Source organism: Phacochoerus africanus, chromosome 15 (genome assembly GCF_016906955.1).
Source record: "Phacochoerus africanus isolate WHEZ1 chromosome 15, ROS_Pafr_v1, whole genome shotgun sequence".
Lineage (NCBI taxonomy): Eukaryota > Metazoa > Chordata > Mammalia > Artiodactyla > Suidae > Phacochoerus > Phacochoerus africanus.
This window is the reverse complement of record NC_062558.1, coordinates 129,980,394-130,002,262: the sequence shown is the minus strand read 5'-3', so window position 1 is coordinate 130,002,262 and position 21,869 is coordinate 129,980,394. Positions and strand designations below refer to the sequence as shown.

General features: G+C 37.8%; 2 protein-coding genes across 4 annotated transcripts in view; one reads left to right on the top strand and one right to left on the bottom strand.

Moving 5' to 3' along the window:
• The window catches only part of MCMBP (minichromosome maintenance complex binding protein), a 73,218-nt gene extending 59,877 nt beyond the window's left edge, over window positions 1-13,341 (top strand). For both annotated transcript variants that reach the window (XM_047761972.1, XM_047761971.1), the window contains exons 12-16: window positions 4,928-5,093; window positions 6,177-6,310; window positions 7,256-7,420; window positions 10,985-11,073; window positions 11,473-13,341. In XM_047761972.1, coding sequence (XP_047617928.1) covers window positions 4,928-5,093; window positions 6,177-6,310; window positions 7,256-7,420; window positions 10,985-11,073; window positions 11,473-11,599 — 681 coding nt within the window. In that variant the 3' untranslated portion in view covers window positions 11,600-13,341. The remainder of the gene's footprint in view (window positions 1-4,927; window positions 5,094-6,176; window positions 6,311-7,255; window positions 7,421-10,984; window positions 11,074-11,472) is intronic.
• A 653-nt stretch (window positions 13,342-13,994) lies between these two features.
• The window catches only part of INPP5F (inositol polyphosphate-5-phosphatase F), a 91,495-nt gene continuing 83,620 nt past the window's right edge, over window positions 13,995-21,869 (bottom strand). The window contains exons 16-20 of one of the 2 annotated variants that reach the window (XM_047761965.1): window positions 20,203-20,274; window positions 19,076-19,149; window positions 18,480-18,608; window positions 17,812-17,899; window positions 13,995-16,265 (exon numbers count right to left, since the gene is read on the bottom strand). In XM_047761965.1, coding sequence (XP_047617921.1) covers window positions 15,110-16,265; window positions 17,812-17,899; window positions 18,480-18,608; window positions 19,076-19,149; window positions 20,203-20,274 — 1,519 coding nt within the window. In that variant the 3' untranslated portion in view covers window positions 13,995-15,109. The remainder of the gene's footprint in view (window positions 16,266-17,811; window positions 17,900-18,479; window positions 18,609-19,075; window positions 19,150-20,202; window positions 20,275-21,869) is intronic. The other variant, XM_047761966.1, reaches the window with a different exon arrangement.

Genomic DNA, 21,869 nt, shown 5'->3' with positions numbered 1-21,869 from the left:
CATACTGTGTGTGTCTTCTCATTTTATTTAGGGTTTCCTTTGGTGTGCAAAACTTTTACGTTTAATTAGGTCCCATTTGTTTATTTAGATCTTTCTTTTCATTAGTCTAGGAGGTGGATCTGAGAAGATACAGTGCGGTTTATGTCAGTATTCAGCCTATGTTATCCTGTAAAAGTTTTATGTAGCATTTGGTCTTATATTTTGGTCTTTAATCCATTTTGAGTTTATTTCTGTGTATGGTGGTTAGGGAGTATTCTCATTTCATTCTTTTGCATGTAGCTGTCCAGTTTTCCCAGCACCACTTACTGAAGAGACTGTCTTTTCTCCATTGTATATTCCTGCCTCCTTTGTCATAAATGAATTGGCCATAGCTGCATGGATTTATTTCTGGGCTTTCTGTCTTGTCCATTGACCTATATTTTTGTTTTCTGTGCTGGTACCATAATGTTTTGATGACTAGCTTTGTAGTATAGTCTGAAGTCAGGGTGCCTGATTCCTCCAGCTTCATTTTTCTTTCTCAGAATTGCTTTGGCTTTTTGGGGTCTTTCGTGTTTCCATACAAATTAAAAAATTTTTTGTTCTATTTTTGTGAAAAATGCCACTGGTAATTTGATAGGGATTGCATTGAATCTGTAGATGCCTTGGGTAGTGTAGTCATTTTGACAATATTGATTCTTCCAGTCTAAGAGCATGGTGTATTTGTCATCTTTGATTTCTTTCATCAGCATCTTAGAGTTTTTAAGGTATAGGCTAAAGAAGGTAGGTTTATTCCCAAGTATTTTATTCTTTTTGATGCAGTGAGAAAGAGATTGTTAACCTAATTTCTCTTTCTGATTTTTGATTGTTAGTATATAGAAATGCAGTTGATTTCTGTGTATTAATTTTGTATCCTGCAACTTAACCAAATTCATTGAGAGTTCTAACAGTTTTTTGGTAGTGTCTTTACTTTAGGATTTTCTAGGTATAGTATCATGTCATCTGCAAAGAGTAGTAGTTTTACTTCTTTCCAATTTGGATTCCTTTTATTTCTTTTTCTTCTCTCATTGCTGTGGCTAGAACTTCCAAAACTCTATTGAATAAAAGTGGTGAGAGTGGACATCCTTGTCTTGTTCCTGATCTTAGCAGGAATTCTTTGAGCTTTTCACCACTAAGAATGATGTTAGCTGTGGGCTTGTCATATATGGCCTTTATTATGTTAAGGTTCTTTCCCTCTATGTCCACTTTCTGGAGGGTTTTTATGAGAAGTGGGTGTTGGATTTTGTCAAAAGCTTTTTCTCCATCTGTTGAGAGAATCATAGGGGTTTTTATTCTTCAGTTTGTTAATGTGGTATATCACATTGATTTGTGGATATTGAAGAATCCTTGCATCTCTGGGATAAATCACTTGATCATGGAGGATGATCCTTTTAATGTATTGCTGGATTTGCTTTGCTAGTATTTTGTTGAGAATTTTTGCATCTGTGTTCATCAGTGATAATGGCCCATAATTTTCTTTTTTTGTGTGTGTGTGGTGTCTTTGTCTGGTTTTGGTATCAGGGTGATGGTGTCCTCCTAGAATGAGTTTGGGAGTGTTACTTCCTCTGAAGTTTTTGGGAAGAGTTTCAGAATGATAGGTATTAACTCTTCTCTAAATATTTGATATAATTCCCCAGAAGATTGTACCTTTCTAAGAATTTGTCTATTTCTTCTAGGTTGTCCATTTTATTGGCATATAGTTGCTTATACTAGTCTCTTATGATCCTTTGTATTTCTGTGATGTCTACTGTAACTTTTCCTTTTTCATTTTGAATTTTATTGATTACAGTCCTCTCTTTTTTTCTTGATGAGTCTGGCTAAGGGTTAATTGATTTTGTTGTTCTTTTCAAAGAACCAGCTTTCAGTTTCATTGATCTTTTTTATTGTTTTTTGTTTCTGTTTTATTTTTCTTCTGCTCTCTATGATTTCTTTCCTTCTATTAACTTTGGGTTTTATTTGTTCTTCTTTCTCTGGTTGCTTTAGATGTAAAGTTAGGTTGTTTATTTGAGATTTTTCTTATTTCCTGAAGTAGGCTTGTATTGCTAGAAAATTCCTTCCTAGAACTGCTTTTGCTGTATCCCATAGGTTTGGATCATTGTGCCTTTGTTGTCTCTAGGTATTTTTTAATTTCCTCTCTGATTTCTTCAGTGATCCATTGGTTGTTTAGTAGCATATTGTTTAGTCTCCATATTTGTGTTTTTTGCAGATTTTTTTCTTGTTCATTTCTAGTCTTACAGCATTGTGATTAGAAAAGATGCTTGAGGAGTTCCCGTCGTGGCGAAGTGGTTAACGAATCCGACTAGGAACCATGAGGTTGCGGGTTCGATCCCTGCGCTTGCTCAGTGGGTTAATGATCCGGCGTTGCCGTGAGCTGTGGTGTAGGTCGCAGACGCGGCTCGGATCCCGCGTTGCTGTGGCTCTGGCGCAGGCCAGTGGCCACAGCTCCGATTCGACCCTTAGACCCTTAGCCTGGGAACCTCCATATGCCGCGGGAGCGGCCCAAGAAATAGCAAAAAGACAAAAAAAAAAGAAAAAAAGAAAAGATGCTTGATATGATTTCAGTTGCCTTAAATTTACCAAGGCTTGATTTGTGACCCAGATGTGATCTATCATAGAGAATGTTCATTGAGCACTTGAGAAGAATGTGTATTCTGCTACTTTTTGATGGAATATTCTATAAATACCTCTTAAGTCCATCTCATCTAATACATCAGTTAAGGCCTGTGTTTCCTTGTTGATTTTCTCTCTGGATGATCTTCCATTGCTTTGAGTGGGGTGCTAAAGTCCCCTACTATTGTGTTATTGTCAGTTTCTCCTTTTTGGGCTGTTAGCATTGGCTTTATATATTGAGGTGCTCCTTTGTTGGGTGCATATATATTTACAATTGTTGCATCTTCTTCTTGGATTGGTCCTTTTAAAGTCTGTTTTGTCTGGGATGAGTATTGGCACCAGCTTGCTTTCTTTTCCATTTGCATGGAACATCTTCCATCCTCTCACTTTCAGTTTGTATGTGTCCCTAAATCTGTAAGTGCATCTTTAATAGCCAGCATATATATGGATCTTGTTTTGTACCCATTCAGCCAATATATTTCTTTTGGCTGGAACATTTAATTCATTCACATTTGAGGTAATTACTGATATGTGTGCTTTTATTGTATTTTGTTAATTGTTTTTGATTTGTTTTTGTTGGTCTTTTTTCTTCTTCTCCTCTTGTGGTTTGCTGACTATCTTTGGTGTTGTGTTTGGATTGCTTTTCCTTATTTGTGTGTGTATCATAAATTTTTGGTTTCCGCTTACCATGAGGTTTTGATATAGGAGTCTATGTATATATGAAATCGTTTTAAGTTTCTGGTGTCTTCCTTGTGAATGCATCTCCAGTATCCTGCATTTCTACCCTCCGCTTCTCAGGATTGCTGGTTTTGGTGTCATATTTGTGTGTGGATAATTTCCTACTATTACTATATGTTTGCCTTTACCAGTGAGCCTTCTCATTTGTAATTTTCTTGTTTCTAGTTGTGGCCTTTTTACCAAATCCCATTCCTTTATATTCCTCTTGTGTTCATGTCTACCCAGCACTGAATTTTTTTTCTAAACACTTGCCTCTTTAATATCTTACTTAGGAGTTGCTATTGAGGCTCAGCAGTAACGAACTTGACTAAAATCCATGAGGATGCATTTTTGATCCCTGGTCCCGCTCAGTGGTTAAGGATCTGGCATTGCCATGAGCTTCAGCGTACATCACAGATGTGGCTTGGATCTGGCATGGCTGTGGCTGTGGCGTAGGCTGGCAGCTGCAGCTCCGATTCAACCCCTAGCCTGGGAACCTCCACATGCCACAGGTGCAGCCCTTTAAAAAAAGGGCTTATTTAGTTTTTACAACAGTGTAAGTATGAGCGACCTGCTTTTGCTTATATGTTGCTAGACCCTGGTTCAGACCACCTTTTGTTTCAGCTCTCTGTTTCTTGAGGTGCTGTTTGCTTGCATCGATAATGTTTTTCCTCTACTGCCTGCTTTCTTTGAATTATTGAGCCAAAGTATATAATTCCTGTAAATGTTGAAAATGAATTTTATGTCTTCCTTGACATCTTCCCCAACCCTTTCCGCCCTTACCACACATACTTTTCTTTAGGCCAGAGTGATGTAGCCGTAGATCTGGGTACAAAGCAGGGGGCAGGGGGCCCTGAGTGCCATGGGCACAGGGAGATGGAGGAGGTGCTGGTGGGTGGAACAGATTTCCTGCTCTGTTAAGACTGGGTCAGGAGGTGACTTTTCCCAGATGGAGCAGGTTCTGAGACCCACAGCACAGTGTCCTCTGTGCCTTGGCTCTTCTGAGAACATTTGTTCAGAAATCTATAGTAGTCTGTGATGAAAGAATAGGATTCTAATTCAGAGAGCACAGAGGAAAATTAAGCTTTTCTCTTCCTATCTTGATGAATAAATAAGCTTTTTTTTTCAGTTTTGTTAGCCTGTGGTAGGTTAAAAAAGTTGACTGCATACTATATATATTACACACATAATTATATAATGTATATTATATAATATATATTACACATAAAATATGTAGTATATAATATATAAAACATATGGTATGTCAGTTATCTATATAATAATATTTTGTAACATATATATAGTCTTACCAGTTTTCATTTGTTTCAGGTTCATTGGTAAAATAAAAATTATTCTTCAAGAACACTGAAGAAGATAGTTAAGAATAAAGCAGTTTATAGAATCAGAGAAATTATTTAGGATGTTGATATTTTTGCTTCTAAGAGCTCAAGAAGCCCTGAGACTACCCGCTTAGAAACTCATAGGATTTTCTTTCCATATAAAATGTAGTGTTTAACCGCATATACAAAAGTTTTCTTAAAGAGGGAAGCCTAGTTCCTATTCACTAAGAAATTTCTCTTTGCAGTCTTTTCGTCTGCAGATGACTATAGAGAACATGAACCACTTGAAATTCATTCCCCACAAAGACTACACAGCCAATCGCTTGGTCAGCGGGCTTCTCCAGCTGCCCAGCAACACGTCTCTGGTAATTGACGAAACCCTCCTGGAACAGGGGCAGCTCGACACGCCAGGTGTGTGCACAGGCATTTCCTTCCCATTTCTTTTTTCTTTTTTTTAAAATTTCATTGAAGTATAGTTGATTTACAATGTAGTGTTAAGTTCTGCTGTACAGCATGGTTACCCAGTTACATATATTCTTCTTCACATTTTTTTCTATTATGGTTTATCACAGGACATTGAATATAGTTCTGTGTCCCTTCCATTTCTAACTCCCAGCAAAGCCAGATGTGGTAATGACTTTCTAAAAGAGCAACTATGAACAAAGACGAATTCACACTCCACGAGTATTTAAGATAAAGGCTTGCTTGCCCTATGAATTTGGTTAAAGTACATTATAAACAAATGCACACATCACATGTGTTCTCTGATAGTGTGAAAACAGTCCAGTGATACAGCATGTAAATAGAAAGTATCTTTTTTAAGGCTGGAAAGGGAGGAGGTTTTAACTTTAGTCCTCTGTTACCTCAAAAGAAAATTTGTAGAACAAATCTAATAAAACGTTTCCTTACCAGCCAATGTGATTTAAAAATTTTGTTTCAGAGAATCTCTGAAAAATATTTAGTAAATCAGATGGCTTAAACTAACCTCATTTATGGAACAGGTCATAAAATTACAAGAAAGCAGACTGCTTTATCTGTGCTCAAACGAGAATTAAAGGAGACCCTTTGGTGGTGATACGTTCAGGAGGTAAAGATAGAAAAAGTAGTGTGGGCTGGGGCAGTTAAGGCCGAGGTGAGTGCCAAAACCAGTAAAATTCAGTGCCAAAACCTGGTCTCTCTGTGTGAATATGGTTTTAGTTCCACCAGATGATTTTAGCTCTGAACATGACACAGAAAGTAATCATGCTTATTGGGAATCTGTGTTATGTCTTGTTGCACTCCAGATGCTGGGTATTAGGCTGGGGGTGGGGTGTCTTGGCTTCAGAAATATTTTTGTTGAACTTCACAACTATTGTCTGTGAAACCATTGAGGAAGTTCGACGGTGCCTCATATCTTTTTTTTTGGAAGGAGTGGAAACCTCATGTCTTATTATCTGATTATTGATTAGGTGATTAAAATCAAATGGCTGAAAATTTATTTTCTTGATTTTGTAGGTGTTCATAATGTGACTGCCCTGAGCAACCTAATAACTTGGCAGAAGGTGGATTATGACTTCAGCTACCACCAGATGGAATTCCCCTGCAACATTAATGTTTTTATTACTTCAGAAGGGAGATCACTCCTGCCGGTACGAAGGGTCATTTTAAAATGGAGGCAGGTTACACATTGGACAGATATCTCTATTTTATTTCTTGGTATTGCTTATTATTGATAAGTTAAACTTGCGTCAGCATTGAGACTGCTGGTTATTAACAAGGAAATCAATTATCTTGTTCTTTGGGATGAAAACCTCCTATCTAAGAAGAACCAAATAACAGCAAATCAAAGCCAAGCAAAGGAAGCTGCTGGCAGCAGAAACTCCCACACGAGACAGAGAAAGCAGAAACTGTCTGCAAACTGCCTCCTTAACATCCAGACCATTGTTCTCACTGTCGCTTTTCCATTGTTTTCTGCCAATCTCATGTGAGAAACATCTTCGAGTTCCTTTTAAAATGTTCCTACCTGGTAATTATTTCTGTGGTTTCTGATGAGATGCTCTGGTAAATCATCAGAGTGACTGACGAGTTGAGCTGTTACTTCTGAATCTTTTAATGACAAGAAATACACCCACTTGTTAAAAGGTGTATAGTTTCTTTCTCTGGATAATGGCGTTCACCTCTGATTTATGAGAAACTGCCTGTGAATGACAATGAAATGGCTCATTGCTAAGTTTTCTGTGGGGAAGTGTGATTTGCTTTATGTGGTTTCTAGAAATTCAGTTCCGTGAGGTATAGAGTACATTTTCCATGATTAAGGAAACACTAAAACATTTTAATCCGCTGTTTGTTAGAGGTTTGCTGCCTTTAAGATGTTTACTGATACCATTGAAGAGACATCATAGCCCAGAAAAGGCTACCTTTTGTAATTCTTGCTGAGGTGATTATAGTACATATAAAGTAATGTTAAAAGGTGACCTCCCTGTAATAATACCATTTCCTAATTGCCTTAGGAGCTGCTAGAGATGATGCATCCCCCTGAGATTTTAGATTAAGTGAGGAACGTGGGAAATACTGGGTACTCTTTCTCTTTGTAGGCAGATTGCCAGGTCCACTTACAGCCTCAGCTGATCCCACCAAACATGGAGGAGTACGTGAACAGCCTCCTCTCGGCCGTGCTGCCCTCCGTGCTGAATAAATTCCGCATTTATCTGACCCTTTTGAGGTTTCTGGATTACAGCATATCTGATGAAATAACCAAGGTATGTTTAGACTAAAACAATTTCCCTGTGTTGAATTGGAGTATTTAATCAATTTATGTTTATTGTAATTACTGACAAGGTAATTTTGCTCTTTGTTTGCTGTATCATGTGTCTTTTGTTGCCTGTGTTCCCCCATTATTGTCTTATTTTGTTTGAAATAGATAGTTCTGGTGTACAGTTTGAATTTTCATGTCTTTTCTATGTTTTTTTCTTTAGTAGTTGCCCTGGAGCTGCATTAATATCTTAACTGTGATAATCTATTTATTTATTTTTATTTTTTTTCTTTTTGTCTCTTTTTAGGGCCGCACCCACAGCATATGGAGGTTCCCTGGCTAGGGGTCTAATTGGAGCTGTAGCCCCTGGCCTATGCCAGAGCTCATGGCAACACCGGATCCTCAACCCACTAAGCGAAGCCAGGGGTAGAACCTGCGTCCCCATGGATGCTAGTCGGGTTCATTAACTGCTGAGCCAACGATGGGAACTCCCATTAACTGTGATAATGTATTTAGCATTAATGCCAGTTTAATCACAGCAGTACACAAAAGCCTTGTTCCTTTATAATTCCATTCCTTCTCTGCTCCTTTGTGCTTTGTTATCATAAAGATTGCATCTTTTTACATTGTATGTTTATCAACACATTTATAATTACTGCTTTATGCAATTGTCTTTAAATCAGAGGGGGAAAAGTTACAAAGAACAAGATACGACGTTTCTCCTACCTTTCGTGTCTGCCCGTGTAGTTATCTTACAGTGATCTTTCCATGGATCTGAGTTACTGTGTAGTACCCTTTCACTTCGGCCTGAAAAACTCCTTTCTTATTTCTCAGTATATCTGGAAGGGCAGATCTCCTTGTGGCAAATTCTTTTTTAAGTTTTTGCATGACTGGGAATGTCTTGATTTCATTTTAATTTTTGGAGACTGATTTTGCTTGATGTAGAATTCTTGGCTCATAGGCTTGTTCTTTCAACATTTTAAGTCTTCCAGCTGCCTTCTGGCTTTTCTGCTGAGAAGTCAGTTTCCAATGAGAGGACTTTGTGCACAGTGAGCCATTTTTCTCTTGTTCTTTTAAGAATCTCTCTCTGGCTTTTGGCACTGTAGCTGTGATGTCTCTAGGTATGGCTCTCTTTGAGTTTATACTACTTGAAATTTATTGAGCTTCTTGGATGTACTGATTGGTGCACATCGGGGGGGAAGGGTGAGTTTCTTTCTGCCCCTTCTCTCTCCTCTCTTGAACCCCCATATATGTGTGTTGGTCTACTTAATGGGGTCCTGCAAGTGAGGCACTGTTCATTTTTCCTCATTCTTTTTGCTTTCTGTTCTAAGACTGGATAATCTTGGTCAGCCTATCTGCAAACTTGTTCAGTTTTTCTTTTGCCTGCTAAAAAGCTGCTGTTGAGCCTTTCAAGTGAATTTTTTTATTTTGGTTGTATTTTTCAACTTCAGAATTTGTTTGCTTTTAAAATAATTTTTCCTTATTGATATTTCCTGTTTGGTGAGACAGCATTCTCCTACTTTTAATCCTTTACTTGTGGATTCCTTTTGTTAGTTCTTTGACTCTATTTAAAATAACTGATTTAAAAGGCTTTTTGTCTAATGACTCCAGCATTTGGGTTTCTTTAAGGACGGTTTCAGTTGACTTCTTGTGTCCCAGCGAAGGGGACCACATGCAAGAGTCTCTTGTATGTCTCCTACTTTTTGTGTTGAAACCCAAGTGTCTTAAATAGTATAATGAAGCAACTCTGCTCTGGCAGATTCTCCCCTCCTTAGGACTCGTTGTTGTTCAGTGACTTTTCTAAATTAAGTTTTTAAAGTCTCTAGGAATTGCTACTGTGGCACAATAGGTTAAGCATCTGGCATTCCCAAAGCTGTGGTGTAGGTCACAGCTGCGGCTCAGATTTGATCCCTGGTCTGGGAACTTCCCATGTGCTGCGGGTGTGGCCATAAAAAAATTTTTTTAAGTCTCTATTCTTAATTGTACATAGACACTGAAGTCTCTGCTCACTTAGCTTAGAGGTCAGTGATTGGATAGAAATTTAATTTCCTTAGATGCCTGGAAGTAGGCTCCCAGTCTAAGCCAAGGGGTGCTGTATTCATGTGGAGGCAAGCCTTCGGCACGCAGCAGTTTACTGCAATCCACCCAAGCCTTTGCCTTCTGCTTGCACAGAGCTTCAAGATTATTCAGAAGCGAAACTTTAAGGCTGGTCGGATCTTAAGAGCATGTGCACAACCCTGTACATGCATGTGGTCTTCTAAATTCCTGGAGTGAGAGGCATATGGAGCTCCTGGGCCAGGGATCTGATCTGAGCGGCAGCCACGGTAATGTGGGATCTTTAACCCATGGTGCTGGGCCAGGGATTGAATCCATGTCCCAGCACTCCCGAGATGCTGCCAATCCCATTGTGCCACAGCAGGAGCCTTCTCTTCTTTAAAAAAAATTTTCTGCAGAGACACCTAGATTTTCCTTTTGGTAGTTTTGGGGTTATTTGCCCCAGATGTCCAGTGCCTGGAGTAACCAAGATGATCAATCATCACTTGTGATTGTTAAATGTTCTGCGGGAAAGGGCTGTTATTCATACTGGGCAAGCTCCAAGTCAGATTAAATGAAGACAGCCTTGCAAACGGGTCCTTCCAGCGAACCACCAGTGAAATCGACAGTCCTCTGGGAACAGTGCTTTGAAAGAGCTCCAGTCCCACGTCTCTCTCCAGTGGTTTCCCTGCTGTCCATTTTCAAGGCTGCTTAGATGTGGGTTGGGGAGGGGAATAGGGCAAATGGAAATGCCTCAAAGTTCAGTGTTTTTAATCTTTCTTGAAAAAATGCTCCCCGCATTGTTTCAAACATCTGGTTAATTTCCAGAGGGTGTTTTTTTGTCTTTTTGGTGGGTTTTTTTTTTTTTTTCCCGTCTTTTTGCCATTTTCTTGGGCTGCTCCCATGGCATATGGAGGTTCCCAGGCTAGAGGTCGAATCGGAGCTGTAGCCACCAGCCTACACCAGAGCCACAGCAACACGGGATCTGAGCCACATCTGCGACCCACACCACAGCTCACAGCAACGTCGGATCCCCAACCCACTGAGTAAGGCCAGGGATCGAACCTGCCACCTCATGGTTCCTAGTCGGATTCGTTAACCACTGAGCCACGACCGGAACTCCAATTTCCAGAGTTTTGAAGAATCTGAGTTTGATCATTTTTGCCAGTGTTCTTGTTCCCTTTAACGGTGATGAAGATTTTCAGAGACCCATACTTGCCATTTTTATTGCTGCCTCTCTTCCCCGTATTTAAAGGTTATCCTGTTTGCTATACAAATTGTGGTTTGTTTCTCCCTCTCAAATGAATCTTAAGTGTTGTTATTCGGTTTAGAGTACTTCCCTCAGCGGTATTACTTATATAAAAATTTGGTTTTCAGTCTTTTTACCCAGATTGTCTCATTTGTCTAAGCGGCAGGGCTGACTTACTCATTTTTACATCAGGCAAGGGGCCAGTTTACTTTGCTTTTTCTCTACAAAGTGCAAATGTCCTTTCCGCGTTAGGAGTAGTTTTAAAGTTCGTGTACTCTTTTGATAAAGGCAGTCGAAGACGACTTTGTGGAAATGCGCAAGAACGATCCTCAGAGCATCACCGCTGACGACCTCCACCAGTTGCTCATCGTAGCTCGGTGAGTGCACACCTCCACCAGGGCCTTTGCAGTGAGCTGTGTGTGGGCAGATCTCCAGATTTATTCAGGGTAACTGAGGCAGACTGAGAAAACTGGAATCAGTTTTTTCCTTCTAAAGACCCCTCATGAAATGTTTGTTGTGGGGGATGGTGTTTGGCCAGGATCACTTTAGTGGACTGGAAATGCTCCTGGTTCTGGACATTCAAAATCGCCCTTCAAAGGACTCCTTTGTAGAAATCTAACTTGGCTCTTGAGTTGTGTGTAGTTACTAGTTTTGTCTCCCAACCCAGTATTTAAAAAAAAAAAAACCTGCAGCTGAGTGGGGTTTTTTTTTGTTTTTTTGTTTTTAAGGCATTATTCTAGGTCTAGACTTAAATTCATTTCTGTATTTCAAACTAGGTTTCTGTCTCTCAGTGCTGGTCAGACAACGCTGTCAAGAGAACGATGGCTAAGAGCAAAGCAGCTAGAATCTTCAAGAAGAGCCAGGCTTCAGCAGCAGAAATGTGTAAATGGAAATGAACTTTAAAGATCTGATGCTTATGAAAGAGTAATGGGCAGGTTGTAGCCACATTATTCTAAAATTCTAATAACATTTATACCACATTATTTTGTAGATAATTTGTATCAAAAATCAATGACTTTTCCTGAAATCACGCCTGGTAACATCTGAAGTTTATATAATATTCAGTAAGGGCTTTTACCTTACTGATTTTATGGAGCTTTTGAAGTTTGTTTTATAATTATATAAATTAGTAATGGTGTACAAAAATGTATTTGATATTAAAAGTTTAATATTGATAATGTTGCCGATTATACCATTTCCTGAGCTTCAGCTAAGTCATAGGCCAGACTCTGTTGAAATGTTAACGTCAGCTTCATTTGAAGAAAACTGTTGCAATTCCAAAGTCAAAGGAATTGTTCGCTTCAGATTTTTATGTCTTTCCAGTGAACAGTGGGTCTGAATGTGTCCAGTGGTCCACGTTTGGGGAATGGAGCACACTTGCCATTAATTCGCATAATTTTGTGAAATTCTCTAGTATCATTTCCCAAACATCTGACCACGGCTTTTTTCCATTTAACAGTTTCTAACAACATGCAAAACAAGTCTTTTACATGGCAGTGGTTCCCAGACTTTTGCGTTTCATGGACCAGCAATAGTTGCAAAAATTGTGGGGATTTGACAGGTTTGCCAACTTATTTTGCCAAGTAATCTGAAATCGATCACTGTATTATCACCTTTTTTTTTTTCCCCTTAAAAAGACAATCTCAGACCAAGAGAGAGTTCTCTAAGTGGAATAAATGTAGCTTTTTGAAAAAAAAAACACTACATTGTCATTTTTTCTCATTTCACCCCGGTGCATATGTATGGGAACCACTGTTTTATGGGACTCATTTAAGGGAATGCTGCCTGCACTATGCAGTTGTTTTGCCCAAATAGTTACCTTTTAAAAAATGCCTTCTTTAGGAAAAAAATTGGTTTTTAATTTTCCTAATATCATTTAGTTACTTTGATTACATTGGATTTTGAACTTTTATGTTTATCAGTTTGCTCCAGATGTGTTAGAACAACTAATATCTGCTAGTCCAGGAATAAAAGTAGGTAGGTTTCCCCCAACCAGTTTGTTTTAACATAAGTTTTTAAAGAAACAAAACTATTACCCATAGCTAGAAAGCAAAGTAATAGAGTAGAGTGGTGTAATGGTGGCATCAAGAATCTTTAGAGAGGTTAGAACATTACTTTTTTAAGCTATCACTGGTTATATATAAGGTTTAGGTTTTTTTCAGTCAGTAACTTAGTTGGAAGCATTAGCAATTGGTTAAATGATTACTTAAATCCTGCACATGAGCGCTTGCACACACACACCCTGCCCCTGGGCCCAAATTAACATTGCTAACCAAGAAAAGAGAATCAGCCTGCTTTGAAAATGGAGGAATTTATTATGCCTGAACTGAAGTGAAAATTACTAGTTTACCTTTTCTTAAACTCAGATCTATTTTTATAAACTAATGTAAATAATGTTTATATTTAGAATTCTAACTGGCTTTCATTTTTTATAATTGGTAGATTAGACCTTCCTTAAACTTTTAGAACTAAAAGGCGCACCTGGATTTGTGAGAATTAAAGTCAACAGAGTAGATTAGTTACTGTGTTTATTGTGCCAATGTGAACTGTAATTTACCAAAGAGAAGTACATAATTTGCTTGGTCTTACAGAAAAGTTCCCTTGAAAAGGAAAACCTTACAAATAAAACTTCCAAATTACTAGTACTCTGGGCTGTTTTTCATGAATTGCAAGACTTACCCCATGGGATCTTCTGGGTGGAAAAAGATCTTGTATCCTCTTGGTGGACAACCATTAATTATGGGAGGTGGTACGGGGGGGGGGGGTGTCCTCCCTCTGAAGTCTCACTCAGGTAGGAGGAGATTGGTACTCTGGGCTTCAGAAACTTTTCTCCACAGACAATGAAAAGTATGTTGATCTAATGCAGTGTTAATCCTATTTGAGTCACCAGGAAACTGAACAGACACCTGTATTATTCTTATTGGAATTAGAACATCAGTCAGCTTAATTTTAGTTTTCAAAAATCTCTTTGGGACTAATTTCTTTGGAACTTGAAACATTTTTATCACAGGACCTTTATTTTCTCTCATGTTGTTGGACACCTAATAGTTTCAAGAAAAAGTGGTGAGAGAATAAAGCATTCAGTTTCAATGTTTGGTTCTTAAAATCTGATGGTTTGTGACCCATTTCATTATTTACTTTTAAAGTCACAAAAACAAAAGAGTAAAGTATTTAGAAAGGCTGGGACCAAATGTTCAGTTACAGCAAACTTACCTTGCTTCTGAAATCTTTAGTCTGATTTAAAGATTCATGCCCTTATCTTTAAAATGTCATTCAAAAATTCTCATACACATTGTCACCTTAAATTATATTTTATTTTAAATAGTCACAAGATTTGACACTTCAAAAAAAAGATAACACTAATAAATAACAAAAGTGGAAATATTTATCGAAGTTACAACACACATAATGTCTAGCTGAGAATCACTTCAACAGAGTAAGCCTCTAAAGATACCAGACAAACCAATACTTGTTTGGAATAGTGTGCAACTTTCTTATCATGTGGGCTTACAGACGAGGCCCTGGTTCCATGTGGTCAAGGTTACAGTCATAAAACCAGTTTTAGCAAAATCATGCTTCTGACTAAATTTTCAGTAGTTGTGACAGTCTATTACAAGATGTTATGGACTGCTCCCTGCAAAAAATTACAATTTGAAGACTTCGCTCAAGCATACCAGTATCTAGTAAGGGTACATTCTTAACATTTCCAAAAAGAGCAAAATTAAATTTCATGGGTGCTGGTATTTGTATTGGCTAGCTCAGGTTTTATGACTGACAAGTCTTAATGTTCCTAGACTTTTGAGTATACAAGGTGTCAGTGTTTTTAAGTCAAGTATGGGGAAATTAGGATCAAATTGTCATACATTTTTGACTCAACTCTTAATAGGGAATGGTTAAGCCACCAACTAAATCAATAGTTTTTATACTAAAATACTTCTCCAAACTAGTAACACTTTTAAAGTCACTAAAAACTAAGTATTTTGTAGAGTTAACACACAGAAATGAACTGACAAACAGAACAAAAAATATATATGAAAAATGCTAATCAACTAAAAGGGCCTTGTCCATCCTTTGTGTCAACTTCATATACTCCACCCACCCACCCCGCTCCAAAAAAGGTTCAGGATATTACATCCCAAAGTCATCTACTCCTGAATTACTTTCTAAGAGACAAACTGCTCTGTAGTGTATAAGCTGCTTAGATCTACACATTTTAGGATGATGTACTTCTGTTGTCCTAGCTCTTCAAATTTGGAAATCTTCTTAGGTTCAGATTCTTAAAATCTTTCCAAATAACATAATTAGAATTTGTGATCCCTAGATTCAAAGACAGTACAGGTTAAAATATCCAAATATGTGACACTTCCTTTTTTTGGATTAAATAAAAGCCACATGATTCTTTGTGGCTAAAAACTAAATCTGAATTATTCGTGTCTGGCATTGTGTAAACATATTTTTAAGTTCATTTTGCTGGACTTCATTAACTACTTCAGGTTCTGCAGGACTCTTCTGAACCTTTGCCACTGCAAAGTTTATACCCTGGGTTAATCCAGCTTGGGTAATATTAGCAACCTGGACCATGGAACTTCGAATCTTTGCAAAGGGAGAAACTGCTCTGCTGCTACAGCTCTCTGAAGGAGAAGGAGTTACGTGAAGCCCCCTCTCAAGTTCAAGCATGCCGGATTCGGAGCCTGGGGTCTTTTGAGATACAACTGAATGCACTGGTTCAACTGACAAAAACTGTGGGCCTGTTGCAGGAAAAGACACATCTAATTGAGATGGTCGAGAAGGTATCTGTTCCGTAGATTCAAATTGAGTTTCTTCGTTAGAAACTTGACTGGTCATTTGATTTCCTTCCTCACTAGCTTCCTGACAGACAGACCTGGTTTCTGAGAGCTGGGTCACTTTGTTTTGTGCATCTTGGACAAATCTGTGGCAGTAAACATCCACAGGCTTGGCAAAGCCAGTCAATGTGTGTATGTTGTCAGCAGAAGGACTTTTCTTCAAAGAAGCCTCGTGGCCTTTTCCAAGCCCACTTCCATGAGCAGTAGGAACCTCCGAAGGAACGTGAATGCTAATATCAGTGCTGCTAATAGACTGGGATCGACTGCCTAAACGAGGTGCTGAAGCAATAATGCCACAACTAGGCAGAACATAGTCTATCGGCCCTTCATTCTCTAAAGAGTTAGCTAGCTGCCTGTCTTCATCAGACTTGGAATTTGTAAGGAATTCATCGGAGTGGTAGGAGTCATTATCTGAAGACATTTCCCCATCTGACTCAGCCTGGGCTTTGTTATCCATCACACCTGTGTTCTCCATGGTTTCAAGACTACTATCTGATTTCCAAAGATTTACTTTTAAGTTTGGTTTTAGAAAGTTAACTTTCATTTCAGGTTTGGTAAAGTTCCCTAGCTTTCGTAAGTTGCCAATATTTACATTGGATTTGGTCTGTTTCACTTTTTGATTTAAAGATGAAAATTTGCTCATTAAAAATTTTTTCCCTTGGGCTAAAGAGCCTTGGTTTTGAGATCTGATGCCAATGATGTCTTCATGAGGTTTACTGCTCTTCCTACAAATTAGAAAAGAAAAAAGTTAATTTCCCATGAATCTAATATTACGGATTCTAATTATTAATGTAAGTGAAAACTCTTACTGAGGTTGGTCCCAATAGTACATCGCTAAATGATAAGCCCAGATAACCCCTTGGATCTGATGCTAGAACATTAGGATTCCATAGAAATATGTGAGCTACATACAACTGAACTTAATTTTCTAGCAGCCACATTAAAAAAATGACTTTTCAATAGTATTTTACTTAATATATACAAAATAGTCATTTCAATATATAATCAGTCTTAAGAGATGATTAATCAGATATCTTAACCTTTTTCAAGCTAGGTCTCTGACTAGCTATAATGGAAAAAAAAATTAAAACAACAACAGCCGCTAAGTCTTTGAAACAGCCAATGCATAGTGTTTTATATTTTACAATGGGTCAGGAGAAGCACATGTGACATTGACAAGTTATCTCCAGGCACTGAGTGGAACAGGTGGCCCAGCTGTGTGGCTTTAACCCCAAGTCCAGCAAGCAGACTGCAGACGCTCCGGCATGCACCCCGTCATCTTCCTGAGGCGGGCCGCCCGGTGCACTGAGGAAACACTACATCTGCAGTATCTTAATCCTACTTAGTGAAGCTCTTCACAGTAATTAGGTGAATCATGTTGAATTCTTTCAGACTAAACCTTCCGTCTTTAGGGCTGGTCAGAGTTTGACATTGCATGTTTCCTTGAAATGTGTCCTTCCTGGCATTCAGAGAGGAGGGGAGGGAAGCCACCTAACGGTAGCTTCAACCTGAGTTGTTGCGATACTTTGAGAATAAATCTGTCACCCAAAATTCAGACTAGTCACATTCGAAGGCTCCAGGGCCACATGTGGGGACTGACTGTAATGTGGGACTGCGCAGATCCACCCCATCCACAATCTAAACCACCAGCAAAGACAACACTAACTGCAAATGGAAATCTACGGCATCTTAACTGAAGCTGTCTACGCACATTCCAGTTTGGCTAAATTTGGGTAGAAGGGAGAAGGGAAAAAATTTTCTTTATGCTTCCTGTGGGTTACCCGAATTTATTTTGAAAGACTTGGGATATTTAATATAATTCAACTTGGTGTTTTCTCTTTAGCATTCCTCATGACGGCTTACACATAAAAGTGCTATTTACCACAATCTCAGTTCAACACTTGTAGGTCATGCAGGGTCAATGGTCATGAGAATATTTCATAAATATGAGTTAGAGAGCTACTGAATAAAGTACTTTATATAAAGTTTAAAATATCTCATTCAACTAAAAAAAAAAAGGAGCTACTGAAATAATTATTTCTACTAACACAGGACTGAACAATTTTCCTCTAGATGACTAAATGGCTCATTAGAAGGAAAATGCACAAATTTTAAATGTAAAATAATCTATTTACAGGCATTTCTTTCCCCAAATTAAAAAACCTGGTATTTAAGCCATACAGCTATTTATTTTCTCAAAATTTATTTAAATTTGAATACTCCCTCTCTTGAGTATATTTAGGACTTTAAAAATCAAAGTAGTATACTCACCTCTCAAGCTTTTTCTCTATTATAGGCACATCTAATCCCATGGCTTGCTTGGTGATCTGCAGCATCTCTGCAATGCACTGAAGGGTATCTGAAACCCAAATATAACTGCTTGCCAATTTCTCCAACAGCATTTTAAAAATACCAGTTCTAATTCAGAACTCTACATGAAATGTGTAATCTTATAATTAAGTACAAGTTTGTTACGATTTACAGAAAACTGCTACTTGTTCATCACTTCCCCTAATCAAAATGTTCTAAAATTTTAACAGACGACTAAAGAACAAAAGAATCAAATCAATTGTAATTAAAAGTTTATTCTGAAACTCTCATTTGTCTAAATACTGTGCTAGATGCTGAGACAACAGCCATGAACAAGACAGGCGTTGCCCCTGACTACTATCCATGAGAGGCGTATGTGGTGGGAAAAGCCATGACACCCATACAGCCAAACACAGTGAGAAGTCCCGTTACAGATTCCCTTGCCCCAAACTACATCATCAGTCCAAAAAATGTCCCTACATTACTGCGAACAAAGTTGCTATTCCAAGATCCTAAATTGCAAACCTATTTTCCCGGATCATTTGCCGGCAACAGTATGTACTGTTCCTAATGGGCCTGTAGAAGCAGATAAAAAGTTAGGACTGTGCAACCTCATCTCTCTCGGTTACCTTTTCCATCCTCTTCTGGGTTGCGCATTACAGCTCTCAGTGTGTGGAAATAGCCACTTGCTTCTTTGTATCTGTAGTGCAGTCGCATGCAGGAGAACTTTGGCTTACCAAAAAGAGTGGGTTCAGGACCTAAAAACGCAAATGAATACACATACATCTTTCACATCCCATTCACCTTCTGCTGTATCTTCAGAAGACCAACATTCATCAATTAATTACTTAGCACTTTTTTCTTCATAATCTAAATGAGAGCACATGCTTATGATGATTTGGTCTGATGAGACTATAAATAAAACTCTTTTTCAGTCTTGAACATTTAAACTTTCTTGATCCCTTAATCTTCACAAGGTGAGTAATGAAAGTAATACAAGAGTTCCCGTTCTGGCTCAGGAGTAACAAATCCAATTAGCATCCTTGTGGGTTTGATCCATGGCCTCGTTCAATGGGTTAACAATCCAGCGTTGCTGTGAGCTGTGGTGTAGGTCAGTGGCTGCAGCTCCAATTCAACCCTTAGCTTGGGAACTTCCAAATGCTGTGGGTGCAGCCTTAAAAAGCAAAAAAAAAAAAAAAAGATTGATTAATATGTTAAAATTTACCTATTTCTATTTTTTCCAGGTCTTCTAGACTTAGTCGTTGATACTGGTTTACTTTGTCAACTTCATCATCATAACTAGACAAAGGAAAAGAGTAAACAGGATTAAAATCAAAAGCGTATTTGGCTTGTCAGCTGAGGTTTAACAGCAACAACTACTATGCAGTTAAAAATCTTTCACAGCACAATGCATTCTAGGGCAAAGAGTTAAACTTAAGTATTTTTAAAGCTAGATGAAATGAGATGAAAACACACACTTCAACAGCCAACGGAAAATCAGTTTATAGATCTAACACTAAAAGAAATCAATTACAAAGCAAAATTAAATTCAGTTTTATAAAAACATCCATAAAACTAAAACCAACAAAGCTGAAATGTAACCTAAAAGGAAAGCAAAACACACATATATACTGAAGCTATGTTCATGAATACAGAAGATAAATCTGATAGCCAAAACCAGGAATGAAAAATCCGTTATGATCAATGCCAATAGGCACCTGGGCCAATGACTGTAAAATGACAGTCCACACAGGCCAAAAAGAAAGTGAATATGCATTTCAAAAAAATAAAACCCAATTCTGGCAAGGCTATGAGGAAGTACTTGTATTTTTTGCTAGTGGCATTGTTAACTGGCAGTCTTCCTGGAGATCAATCTTGCAATGAGGCACAAAAGTCATATAATTCATCATATTCCTAGAGCCAGAGAAGTGCGTGTGCACATACCAAAGTTATCTGCACAAAGACAGCAGTATCATTCATAATAGCAAAAAAGATGAACATATTCTAATGCTTAACAATGGGAAAATATTTAACTCTGATATAGTAATAAAAACTGATATATGGTCATTAACAATAAAAATGTGGAATACATCAAAACGAGAGATATATAGCAAATAATACTAAATACTAAAAAGAACACTATTATATAAACACACTGATCATAACTCTAAAATTATATTTTCAAATCGATAAAAGGAAGTCAGAGTGATGTAACAATTACGTAAGGTAAAGGGTTTCAATAGTTTCTTAAAATACATAACCAGACTTTTAAATTTTTTGTTACAAATTCTGAAAAGGAAATTTACATTAAAAAAAACAAAATTAAAAGCTTTAAATCAATAAGCAACTTACTAGGCCACGTAGTAGGCAGAGTTAGAAAGCAGTAACAGCACATCCACATCTCTGTGAGTAGCATCAATGAGGCTAAACAAACATGACACAGGGAATTAAATGCTTTTGTTTTCATCTACATTTTTTTTTTCTACAGCAGATCCACTTGTGATAAAAGATTTGTGGGGACTGGGTGGGGGAGAAAAATCAAGTAATCACCAAGTTCTACTTCTCAAGCTAAACATACACAATCTATCCATTTGGAAATTATAAAAAAAAAAAAACAAAAAAACCTGGTTTAGAAAGGCAGAGTAAAGCGTAGGACAGGGGCTGAGGAGAGGTACCTTCTCTGACAGGTGGCTGAGGAGGAAGGGTTCAGAAGAAATGGGATAATGTGGGGAGAATTAGATGATGGTAGAGGGGGTAAAGATTGGGAAGAAACTGTCTAGATCATCTCACATGACCTAAATCTTCAACATGACATATGCATTTAGGGTATTTTTACATTAATATAGAATGCATCCTTTCAAAGAATTTTATGTCCATATAACATTTACATGCCAAAATGAAACCAAGCCCAAACTACTTTGCATTTTTCTTACTAAAGATTTATTTGGCTTTTAAGGAACAAGTAAAACATTTCCTTATTCTACGTCCATTTTGCCATATTTTACGACCACTCTAAAATCAAACAACAAAATAAGGGTTAAAAACTAGATGAGTGTTGATGAACCATTAAATCAAATACTAATTTTTATAAAAGGACAACATATAAAATCTACAACTAGTCAACAAATAACACCAGGGGACTGAACTCAAACTTTTACTCTAATGCTCATCTACTATTAAAACACCCTTTCTGATCAAAAGTGAGACTTAATCTGTGTTCATATATTGGTTCTCAAAATCCCACTGTTGGAGTGAATATTTCTATCTTAGAATTTTATACCTATTTGGAAAGACTTATCAAAATGCTACTGAAAAATAAAATCACTTGCAGATGGAATTTAAGTCACGTACATAATCTGCGTAAGAATGAGGTCATTGTTTTAACAGGTACTGCAGACAGAAATTTACCAGGATCTTAAACTGCAGTATTTTACATCAGCAGCACCTTGTTGCAGTACAACTTTAACAGCCTTAATCTAAAACAAACTAACCTCAAAATACAACTACTGAGATCAGAAGCCAGAACCTAATTAATACACAGGCTGATCCAAAACAGGAGCACTAACTAACCAACCAACCAATCAATGGGAAAGAAAAAAACTGATAAACTCAATGATCTTGGCAGCCTCACTGAGAATAATGTGGAATGACACCGTAAAATGTAATCTAGTTTTGCACACGGGTACTCACCTGAGCTCTTAAAATTGTCGCTTGAGCCAAACCATAAAAATTACGTCACAACACGTATTTAACTACGAAGTAAATTCTACACTAGTTTTACTTCACCCTAGCTTCTACTGTGACATGAATATTTACATCGGCCAAACGTGATCTCAGTCAAAGGCATTACGTCCAGAATGAAAAGCACTTGGCACATAACAGGCAGTCGAGAAAAATGTCAGCCCTCCCCCCACCCGCATTTTTATCGAAGTATAAGCTGCAGTAAGTACTTAATTTCCCTCCCACCCCACCCCCAGCCCACTTAAACAGAAAGAGAAAAAAGAAAACTCCACACTATT